General features: G+C 40.4%; 1 protein-coding gene across 1 annotated transcript in view; it reads left to right on the top strand.

Annotated features, from left to right (window-relative positions):
* UNC13B (unc-13 homolog B) overlaps nt 1–12,121 on the top strand; it is a 190,335-nt gene that overhangs the window by 42,837 nt on the left and 135,377 nt on the right. Inside the window, exons 6-7 of the mRNA XM_041004543.1 lie at nt 2,058–2,131; nt 11,628–11,685. Of these exons, the coding sequence (XP_040860477.1) occupies nt 2,058–2,131; nt 11,628–11,685 (132 nt within the window). The remainder of the gene's footprint in view (nt 1–2,057; nt 2,132–11,627; nt 11,686–12,121) is intronic.

Here is a 12,121-nt window from a genome sequence, read left to right as displayed (position 1 = left end):
AGCTTATTCCCCAAATGCCCACAGCAGCTGGGGCTTGGCTGGGCTGAAACCAGGAGCCTGGAAGTCGATTCAGGTCTGTTGTACAGGTAGCAGGGACCTAAATACTTGAGCCATCATCTACTGCCTCCAGGTTGCATAGTAATTGGAAGCTGGAATTGAAAGTGGAAACACTGATATGGGTATCCCAGTGGTGTCTTATGCCAAACATCCTCCTAGATTTTTACAGCTTTTTAAAAAAATTTCTAGTGGTCATCAAAAATATATAGCTTATAATGTAGCCTCTTGGGGCCTGCATGGTTTCTCAACAGGTTAATCCTCTACCCACAAGCGCTGGCATCCCATATGGGCACCAGTTCGTGTCCCAGCTGGTACACTTCCAACCTAGCTTCTTTCCTGTGGGCTGTGAAAGCAGTGGAGATGACTCAAGCTCTGGGCATCTGCACCCATGTAGCAGACACAGAAGAAGCTCCTGGTCTTGGCTTTGGATTGGCTCAGTTCTGGCCATTGCATTCATTTTGGAGAGTGAATCAGTGGATGGGAGATCTCTCTGCTTCTCCTGTCTGTAAATCTGCCCTAACAATTGAAAAAATCTTAAAAAAAATTCTAGTATTTTAACCATTTTAAAGATACAATCCAGTTGTATTAAATGTTTTCACACTGTTGTGCAATACCTTTCCCACAGCTTTTCCTGTTGTAAAACTAGAACTCTTATTGAAACAAAACAGAATAAAACAAAACGTAACAAAACTCTCCAGTAGCTCTTTCTCCAGCCATGCCAGTCACCACCACTCCACCTTGTTTCTGTGAATTTCTGTATTTTACATACCTTATATAAGCAGAAGCATATGATATTTGTCTTTTTGTGATTATTTCACTTAGCATAATGTCTTTGACATTCATCTGTATTGCCACTTGCGACAGAATTTCCCTCCTTCTAAAAACAAATTAATGTTATTTTTGCATATACAAGTTTATGAAAAATACAACTCATTTTAATTCCTGGTTTTGGAACTTTTTGAAATACCTTTGTGTAACCACTTTATCCATTCATCTGTTTTTGGATATTGTGTTACTAGTTATCAGCTGGGTGTCTAAATATGTCTGATCATGTTTTCAGTTCTTTAGGATATACTGGGAAACTTCAAAAAGTTAACAGAAAATGAAAGTATTGATAAGCTTATTTTGGTGTAAAAATTTTTAAAGCTCATGCATTGTTTTTCAAAATAGTTCTTTTCCTACAAACTTTCTGAATACCTCTGGCCTAACCAGAAGTGGGCTGTCTGGATCAAGTGGTAATTTTATTCATAAATTTTTTGAAGACAAAAAACGTTGCTAGTTTTGCATATTTCAGTATTTTTTTTTCTTTTAGGCTTTTATGGTCCTATTCATTTGTTTATTAAAAATGAAAACCTCCTGCTGCAGTAGGAGTGGGGCTCCAAGAGAGGAAAGACCCCAAGATTTATTCATTTTTATTGAAAAGACAGACTTACAGAGAAATCTCTTCCTTCTACTGGTTCACTCCTCAGATGACCTCAGTGGCCAGAGTTGAGCTGATCTGAAGGCAGGAGCCTTAAGTTTCTTTCTGGGTCTCCCGCATGGGGACAGGGTTCCAAGGGCTTGAGCCATCCTCTGCTGTTTTCCCAGGCTGTAGGCCAGGAACTGATTGCAGTGCGCATATGTGAGGCTAGGGCTACAAGGTAGAGAAATAGCCAGTGGAGCCATTGTACTGACCCTAACTATATGGTAGCAAGGTTACATAGAATGAATGCAGTTTTTGAAATCACACTGAGCACTCTAAATTATGGCTCATTAATTTATGAACTGAGTGACCACAGCAGATGATTTGGCTTCTCTGAGCTTCTTTTTCCTCAACAGTAGGAATAGTAATAGTGTGTTGGTTTTCTGAAAATTGAATAAAACGTTAATGGTAAGAACCAGATTACCAATAAAAGTTGGGCATCTCTATTACTCTTCTGACTGGTCATTTGACTGAATAAAATGGTATTTGCTGAGATTGACATGTTGCCTACTGATACAGATTTTTTTTTTCCTGTTAGATATCCCAGAGGAGGAAGCCAGATATTGGACCTACAAATTGGAACAAATCAATGCCTTAGGAAATGACGATGAGGTAGGAATGGTTTCTATTTCCCATATGGAAAGATGTGGAAAATCTCTGGTACATATTGGAGATTGTCTAGGAGGTTCCCAAAGGCATGATGTCCTGAAGAATGGAAACAATTTAAATTGCATGAGATAAAAACAGCTGTACATCTGCCTGAAATTCCACTAGAGGGCTTCATCTCCCACTTTTCCTGTTTCCCTTACTGGCCCGGTGGTGCTTGGCTGGCTCTAGATTGTTGAGGAGGTGGCTGGTAGCAGGGAATCTGTCCTTTGTTATATAACTGAGCAGAAGGCATTTATTCTGCTTCTTCTGAGATTATCTTTATTTGCCTACTGTAGATTTTAGTATTATCTTTATTTGCATGCTTGGTCTTGTTGTCACCTTCAGGAATGATTTTAGTGCACAGAAGATAACAGTCAACTCCAAGCCTCAGGAAAATCAGAAATTAGAAATGTTTTTGTTATTGGTATTGGTGGGAAAAGGTGATCAATTTGTTTCCTTTTGGACATGCTGAGTTATGAAAATTTGCGCCTGAATTTAAGGTAGAGTTTGTGTGTAAAGGATCTTTTGATGGAAACATCTGGCAAGGAACTTCTCAAGAGAATCTGAAGTTCAAGGTTGAATGGGGTAGGGAGCTGTAGGCAGAGTTTGGATTCTTTAGCATGATGGTAGCAAGTGAAGTCAGAGGTTAAGTGTGCTGAGGTAGAGCATGTAGAGGAGGTTGAAGAACGAGGAAAAACATCCAAGACTCCTGTGAAAATGAGAGACTGAGAAAGAACTTTTTGAAAGAGAGTGGGAGAGCCAAGAGAAAGTTCACGGAACAGAGGAAAAAGAGATTCTGCATGGATATTCTCCATCATCTCACATATCTCACTTCATCTCTGAAGTGCAGCCATTGGACTTGATCAATGATGAACTAGACCAGTACAAGAAGCCCTGTGGAGTGGGGTTTCTGCGTGTACTAGCTTTCAAGCCCTCTCAGAACAAAGGACCAGAATCTGATGAGTTCCAACAGATGAGATGTTTTCTATCACAGTTCTGCATGCTAGGAGTCTGAGACCAAGGTGTCAGTAGGGTCTCCTCAGTCCTTCCAGGAGTGCTGAACAACACATCCTCTATCTCCTGGCTCTCATGGTTGCTGGCAGTCCTTGGCCTGTAGATAAACTGTTGTAACCTCTGCCATTGTTGTCATATGCCTCCTTTCAAATTCATATTTATATTTATAAAGATATATATATATATATCTTTAAAGATTTATTTATTTTTATTGAAAAGTCAGATATATAGAGAGGAGGACAGACAGAAAAATCTTCCCTCTGCTGATTCACTCCCTAAGTGGCTGCAAAGACTGGAGCTGAGCCAATCCAAAGACATGAGTCAGGAACCTCCTCTGTGTTTCCCACGTGGGTGCAGGGACCCACGATTTTGGACAGTCCTCTACTGCTTTCCCAGGCCATAAGCAGGGAGCTGGATTCAAATTCCCATTCTTACAAATGCACCAGTCGTTAGATTAATTTGGCTGCATCTGCAGTGAATTTGCCTCTAAATGGACATCACATTCATAGGTACTTAGTGCATGAATTTCAGTATGTCTTTTTGGGAGGTCAAGTTCAGCCCACAGAGAGTTAAATGCAGGGTGAAGAGATGGAATTCTGGATCACCCTCTTCAGTTTTCCCTTACCTTAGCCTAATTCTTTGTGGACTTTTGTTGAGCTTCACTAATTCTTCTTATGCGCAAGCCAACACTCTGCTTTGCTTTATTGAAATTTCTGGTCTGTCTGACCTTTTTGATAGCTGCCAACTTTCGCTCGATTCTTATGTCTGCTTTACCCTTTATGTTACTGTTCATCTCCAGCCTAATGGTGGAGTGGGTACAGCCTTTCAACTTCTCATCATCTTTGGATTTTATAGACTTTATTGTGTGTCACTGTGCAGAATCAGATGAAGGGGTTAACACATCTAAAAGCCAAATGTAACTTTATAGGTTCTAATAATAGTAATTCTTTTAAAAACTAAAGATTTATTTTTTTGAAATGTAGAGTTATAGAGAGAAGGGTGAGATAGAGAAACAAGAGTTCTTCTATCTAGTGATTCACTCCCCAAATGACTGCAAAGGCCAGGCTGGGCCAGAAGGAAGCCAGGGGTTTCCTCTTTGTTTCCCTTTTGGGTGTAAGGGCCAAGGGGCTTGGGCCATCTTCTACTGCTTACCCAGGCTCATTATCAGGGAGGTGGATCAGAATTGGAGTAGTTGGACTAGAGCTGGTACCATACAGGATGCTGGCTTAGTCTGCTATGCCACAGCACTGGCCCTGATAGAGGTTCTTGATCTGTGGCTCCCAGCTGCTTATGTTCTAGGATATGGAATTTATATCTCTTACCCCCGCCCCTCTTTACCAACTTATTTTTAGCAACTTTATTGAAATGTACTTTATACATACTATATAGTTCATCTACTTGAGGTATGATGTTGAATGGATTTAGTATTTTCAGAGTTGTGCTTGTATCACCCCAGTCAATTTAGAGTATTTCTCTGAAGTATTTCATGAATATTTTCATGAAGAAGCTCTGTGTACTTAGCCAGCACCCTTCAACTCTTTTCATCATCCTCACCACTAGGCTACCGCTGATCTATCTTCTGTCTATGCTTGGACCTGTCTTGGACATTTTACATAAATAGAATTATTTGTAATCATAACAACTGTCTTTCAGTTTGCATCATGTTTTCAGGGTTTCCCCAATGTTGTTGCATGTGTCAGCACTTTGTTCCTTTTTACTGCTGAGTCATGTTCCATTGTATGGACATATACAGGATACACACTTTGTTATTTGCTCATTAGTTGATGAAAATGGAGTTCTCCTTTTACTGTATTAAAATAGCTACCTTGATAGATACAGTTTTGTGTGGATGTATGCTTTCTGTTCTCTTGGAATTGCTGGGTCAGATGATCACCCATGCTTAACTGTTCCAGAGACTACTAGACTTTTTTTCCAACAAAATTACAGGGGTTCCAGTTTCTTCATGTCCTTATTAGTTCTTGTTATTATCTGCCTTTATTTTTTAAATTTATTTTTCTTAAGAACTTTTATTTAGATTTTTTTTTTTTATTATTTTTTCATTGGAAAGGCAGATATACACAGAGGAGAGACAGAGAGGAAGATCTTCCGTCCCATGATTCACTCCCCAAGTGAGCCGCAACAGCCGATGCTATGCCGATCCGAGGCCAGGAGCCTCTTCCGGGTCTCCCACCCAGGTGCAGGGTCCCAAAGCTTTGGGCCATCCTCGACTGCTTTCCCGGGCCACAGGCAGGGAACTGGATCGGAAGCGGGGCCGCCGGGATTAGAACCGGCGCCCATATGGGATCCCGGGCGTGCAAGGCGAGGACCTTAACCACTTGCGCCACTGTGCCGGGCCCATTATCTGCCTTTATTATTTTACTTTCCTAGCAATCATTAAATCATATCTCATTATCATCACCATTGCACTGAAAGACTTCTTTTTTTACTATGGGAATTTTCAAACATGAAAGAAAAAGAGTTTCTTTTTCATCTTTATTTTTGCTGAAATATTTTAGAGGCAATCTCAGACTTCTGTGTCTCACCCATAACTATTACCAGTATACATTGCTTAACAGATTTTTAAAAAAAAATTTTTACTGATGTGTAACCATGTGGACCACTGATCAGGTTGGGGAAGGTCGAGGTATGGAGGAAGACAGATGAGACAAATGGTTTTTTTTCCTCCTGTGTTCTCAGGAGAGATGGAAGGCCCCCTTCCCTTGCTATCAAACCACATCAGCCCTTGGCAGTGGAGACCTCCAGTGTGGGGAAGAATGTTCTGAAGGTGCTGCTTGATGAGTGGTGTCAGTAGCTGAAACATTGTCGGCTTAGTTGCGCCAGGGTTGAGAAAATGCCTTTAAGTGCCTTTTGAGAAGAGCCACAGTACTCAGATTTCCTTTACTGTCTGAAAGGCGTCTTTCCCCAGTTGAGTCGTTTAAGATGCTAACAGGATGAGTGTGCTTGGTGATTATGACTCTTAAGTCATTTTTGTTGTATAACTGTTCCCTTTCCTTTTTTTGTTCTGTAGAATTCTGCAGATCTGGATTTGTTTGATTATATCTCCAAATTTTTACTCACCATGTTCCTTTATCTCTCTTACTTCCTTTAGACTGATAATAGCAGCTGGTAGTTTGAGATTTAAATTGAATTTCCCCTCCTTGAGTGGACAATTGGTATTTTATCGCACTTTTCACTCCTGTTTGTATTCAATAGTGGATTCAAGTGTTATCACCTTTTTTTCAAGTATGCTTTCCTGTCCACTTTTTATCCAATGTTTTCAGCAGTAAATAATGATCATTATTTTATCAGGACAAGCACAGTGATGATTTTCTAATGGTATCAGGCCTTCAGAATTTATTAGCTGTAATTTGTCTATGAAAAGAACTTTTTGTTTGCCAGCCTTTTTTTTTCACTTGGCATATAGTCTGTATAAGAAAAACATTCTTTTTATCAGTTTTCAGAATAATGAGCTGTGGCCTCAGCAACTTCTCAAGGTGACCAAAGAGTTATTTTTGAAACAGGCTATTGGGCCTGGCGCAATAGCATAGTGGTTAAAGTCCTCGCCTTGCACATGCCAGGATCCCATATGAGCGCTGATTCTAATCCAGCCAGCCCCACTTCCCATCCAGCTCCCTGCTTGTGGCCTGGGAAAGCAGTCGAGGATGGCCCAAAGCCTTGGGACCCTGCACCTGGGTGGGAGACCCAGAAAAGCCCCTGGCTTTGGATTGGCACAGCTCCAGCTGTGGCGGCCGCTAGGGGAGTGAACCACTGGACAGAAGATCTTCCTGTCTATCTCTCCTCCTCACTATATATCAGCCTTTCCAATAAAAATAAATAAATCTTTTTTTTTTTAAAAAAACCAGGCTGTTCTTGCGAATGTGTGGATTTTGATATATTTGATGTACTTTTCACAAGTTGCAGTCATTGATGCTAAAATGAACTCACCTGTGGTTAGTAAGAACTTTATTTCTTCTTTTCTATTGGAATTGTATCTGAAATTCATGACATCCGTTCTTTTTCTTTTTAATTTTCATGATATAGTTCCATAGGCACAGGGACTCCCCCTTTGACCACGCCACTCCCTACCTCACTGTATTTCCCCATATCATTACAATAGTATGGTCTTTCAGCAACAGTCACTAGTCCAACATTCTGCTATTTAAGTGTGTAATGGCATTGTAGGTTTAGGCAATGGTAGGAAATCTAGTACCCTATTGTCAAGATATATTTAACAGCTTCATTGAAAGTCCTCTTTTTATTTGGGAGTAGAGATGCATACTGCAACGTATCTTCACTTCCCTGTGTGCCGGCTTCCACTATATAGTTCCTCTAGATGAATATATATACATAATGTGTTTGCCTATACATCTGTTGATCTTGTATTTTAATGTAAGTTGCTTTATATCAGAGAGAATGTAAGATAATTGTCTTTTTGAGATTGGTTTATTTCACTGAGCATAATAGTCTCTATTTGGGACCTTTTGTTGCAAATAGTAGAATCTCTCTGTTTTTTTTTTTTAAGATTTATTTATTTATTGGAAAGTCAGATATACAGAGAGGAGGAGAGACAGAGAGGAAGATCTTCCGTCCCATGATTCACTCCCCAAGTGAGTGCAACGGCTGATGCTATGCGGATCTGAAGCCAGGATCCAGAAACTTCTTCCGGGTCTTCCACGCGGGTGCAGGGTCCCAAAGCATTGGGCCATCCTTGACTGCTTTCCCAGGCCACAAGCAGGGAGCTGGATGGGAAGTGGGGCTGCTGGGGTCAGAACCAGCGCCCATATGGGATCCCGGTGCTTTCAAGGGGAGGACTTTAGCTGCTAGGCCATGCTGCCGGGCCCGCAAATGCTAGAATTTCATTCTTTTTAATTGCTGTGTAGTGTTGTATGGAGTAGATATACCACAGTTTCTTTATTCATTCCTGTTTTGATGGGTCTGGGTTGTTTCCATGTCTTCAGTATTGTAGATTGTGCTGCTATTAAATTAGGGTTACTGGTCATTTTCTCATGCAATTTTACTTCCTGTGGATGTATTCCCAGAAGTAGGATAGCTGGGTCAAATGGTAGATCTATTTTTAGTTGTCTGAGCACTCTCCCTACTGACTTCCATAGGGCTGCACTAGCTGACATTCCCACCAACAGGGAAGGAGGGTTCCTTTCTCCCAACATCTGTGCCAACAGGTGTTGTTAGTGAGTTTTTGGATGTAGGCCAGTCTTATTGGAATTTGGTGGAACCTCAATTTGGTTTTTATTTGTATTTCCGTAATAGCTAGTGAGCCTTAGCAATTTTTATATATTTATTTGCCATTTTAATTTGTTCTTTTGAAAAATGCTTGCTCATTTCTTCACAGGGCTGTTTGTTTTGCTATTGCTGAGTTTCTGAAGCTCTTTATAAATGCTGGGTATTAGCTTGCTATTTGTTGTGTAGTGTGCAAAGATTTTCTCCTATTCTGTTGTTTCTTTGCTTTGTTGATAGTTTTCTTTGCTATTCAGAACTTTTTAGTTTAATATAGTCCCATTTGCTTATTTTGGCTTTAACTCTGCTTTATTGCGGCTTTTTCAAGAAGTCTTTACCAATGCCTGTATCTTGTAGAGTGCTTCCTACATTTTCCTCTAATAGTTTGCAGGTTTATGGGTGTAGATTTAGGTCCAGTTCCATTTAGAGCTAATGAGAAGTAGGGCTCTTGCTTCTTCCTTCTGCAGGCTGCTATCTGCTTGTCCCAACAGCATTTGTTGAGGAGACCAACCTTTTTCCCTGGATTATTTTCAATTCTCTTGTCAAAGATTAGTAGGCTGAACATGTGTAGACTTACTTCTGGGGCTTCTGTTCTGTTCCACTGCTCTTTGTTTCTGTACCAGTACCAGATTATTTTGATGACAGTACCCTGTGGTGTATCTTGATGTCTGGAATTGTTATTCCTGCAACTTGATTTTTATTCCTCAGGATAGCTTTGGTTATTGATGATCTCTTGTGTTTCCAGATGAATTTTCCTATTATCTTTTCTATTTCTGAGAAGAATGTTGTTGGAATTTTGTTTGGGATCACATTGACTCTGTATATTACTTTTAGTAATATGGATATTTAGGAGCATGGTAAATTTCTCCATTTTTGAGGTCATCTTCTGTCTTTTAATGTTTTATAATTTTTATCATAGAGGTCTTCCATGTCTTTGATTAGTTTTACTCCAAGGGATTTAATATTCTTTGCTATTTTAAAGGGACTGTACTTACAAGTTCTTTCTCAGTCACAGAGCTATTTGTGTATACTAGGGCCATTGACTTATGTTCATTTATTTTGTAGCCTGCTACTCTGCCAATCTCTTATGAGCTGCGGTAGTCTGTTCATTGAGTCTTTTGGCTTTCCAGTCCCAAAAGGAGAGATATCATGTACTCTCTCTAAAATAAAGCAACTTTTATGCAATCATGTCATCTGCAAACAGGGATAATTTTAATTCCTTGTTTCTGATTTGAATTCCTTCAGTGTCTTTCTCTTGCCTAGTAGCTCTGGAGATGAGTTCCAGTGCTGTGTTGAATAGCAGTGGTGAGAGTGGATATTCTTGTTTAGTTCTAGATCTTAGTGGAAAAGCATCTAGTCTTAATTTGTTTAGTATGAGAGTGACATTGGGTTTTTCATATATTGTTTTGATTGTGTTGTAGAATGTTCCTTCCTTGCCTATCTTGCTCAGGGTTTTTAGCATGAAGTGGTGTTGGATTATAACTGCTTTCTGTGTATCTGTTGAGATGATCATATGGTATTTATTTTTCAGTTTGTTGATGCGGCACATCACATTGATTTGTGTGTGTTGAATTATCCCTGCGTGCCTGGTATAAATCTTGTGTGGCTTGGATGAATGATATGTCTGTTGTACTGATGCAATCTATTGGCTAATAATTTGTGAAGATTTTTGTGTCTGTGTTCATCAGGAATATTGGTCTGTAGTTCTCTTTTCTCTGTTGTGTCTTTATCTAGCCTTGGTATTAGGATGATGTTGGTTTCTTAGAAAGAATTTGGAAGGAGTCCTTTCTTTTCTGTTGTTTTGAATACCTTGTAGAGAGGATTGGTGTAAACTGGGTTACACATGAAAATGTATTTATGGGCCCAACGCGATAGCATAGTGGTTAAAGTCCTCACCTTGCATGCACTGGGATCCCATATGGGCACTGGTTCTAATCCCGGTGGCCCCACTTCCCATCCAGCTCCCTGCTTGTGGCCTGAGAAAAGCAGTCGAGGCTGACTCAAAGCATTGGGACCCTGCTCTAGTCGTTGCGGCCACTAGGGGAGTGAACCATTGGAGAGAAGATCTTCTGTCTCTTCTCCTCTCTGTATGTTTGCCTTTCCAAGAAAATAAATCTTTAAACAATGTATTTATGCCAAAAATGTGTATTTTGGATTTAGCTGCTTGAAAAGCCCTTTCCCATGAGCTGTCTTGGGTATATCATCATTGACTTTATTGGAAATTGTTGCTTTAAGGTTCATCTCACTCAGCAGCTAGAGTGACCATTTAAAAACTGTAATCCAGTCATATCCCTGTCCTGTTTGGAAATTCCTTCCCATGATTTATAAACTTCATTCTCACAGTACTTAAAACCTGCTCTTGAACTCAGTGGGTGCTCATGTGTCATTCATGACTCATGACTCATTCATTAGCATTTTAGAGAAGTTTTGGTTTGTCTTGAATCTGACAGCTTAGCCATCCAGTGGCAGAGTCGGGGTGAGAACTTAGCTGGCCAATGTTTCATCTTTCCAGTTCTGCTCTGAACCAAGCTCTTCTCACCGTCTTCCAGCTTTGTTTCCTTTGTATGCCATTCTCTCTCTCTCTCTCTGTCTCTCTCACACTTTTCTTAATTGTGCACATCCCCAAGACTTATACTTAATTCTCCTTTTTATAGAATATTTTCTTATGCCTCCAGTATCCATAATTGTGCCTGTGGTGGGATTAGGGCGGCTGGTTCACAGGGGAGGAAGCTCCAGAGGAGACCCGATTTGCTTAGTGCTTATTCACACTTGGATAATAAACAGATTGACTTACTTCTCCCTCGACCTTGTGAAGGATGAACTTAAAGATGACAAAACTGAAGGCTCAGCGAGGTTTCCAATTCTATCACCTAAACGGGGACAACTATACATTACCGCAGGAAAATTCAGGGCGCCATAAAATTTTGTGAAGCCCAGCCTTCAGCATTTGCCTGGCAGAGCTGGACCAATGCCTGGGTGCCCTTGGGCAGAGAAGCCTTACTCCTGTCCTGCATTAGGCTAGTGCATAATGGGTAATCTGGCCTGTTTGTCAGGGACACGCAGGGAGAGCAGCAACAGGGTGTTCTTCTGTAAAGTCAAAAAAAAAAAGGGACTGTGAACATTAAACCTTTTTATGTATAACTGTGTTACCCCCTTCTCTACTTGTTCTCTTATTATACATGTGTTTTTTTTCCCCCCTTTCTGCTTCTAGTATTCTAGTCAAGAAGAAAACCAGAGGAAGCCATTGCCTACTGCTGCTGCCCAGTGCTGTAAGTGAGAAATTTGTCCATGAGTCTGTCGTGATTACAGCTTTCTGTCCTCCTCCAAATGTGGCTTCTTCATGGGGTGGGTAGAGCTGTAGAGTGGGGTGATGGAAGGTCTCCCCCAAGCACTGCTGTCCTGGCATGTCCCTCTAGTGGCTGTTTGCCTCTTGGCTTCAGGCAAATATTTTTTGCTGTTGTGTGCTGTAGTTAGGCCGACATACCCATATGCTTTCTCTAGTTGCTTGCCTTTAGCCACTATTAGCTGTTGCTTACTGTTCTTTCTGATTTAGTTTGATACTCACGTTTCCTGAGACATTCTCCTGTTCTTCCCTGCTTCCCTATGAATAACATAGGTACTTTTGTGTGATGTTACCATGTTCCATACATCCAACTCATCATATAATTTTTATGCTATAATCTGCATATATTCATTTAACAAGGA

The sequence above is a fragment of the Ochotona curzoniae genome, unplaced genomic scaffold (assembly GCF_017591425.1).
Source record: "Ochotona curzoniae isolate NIBS_2020 unplaced genomic scaffold, NIBS_Ocur_1.0 scaffold_3208, whole genome shotgun sequence".
NCBI lineage: Eukaryota > Metazoa > Chordata > Mammalia > Lagomorpha > Ochotonidae > Ochotona > Ochotona curzoniae.
This window is presented reverse-complemented; position numbering and strand designations above follow the sequence as displayed.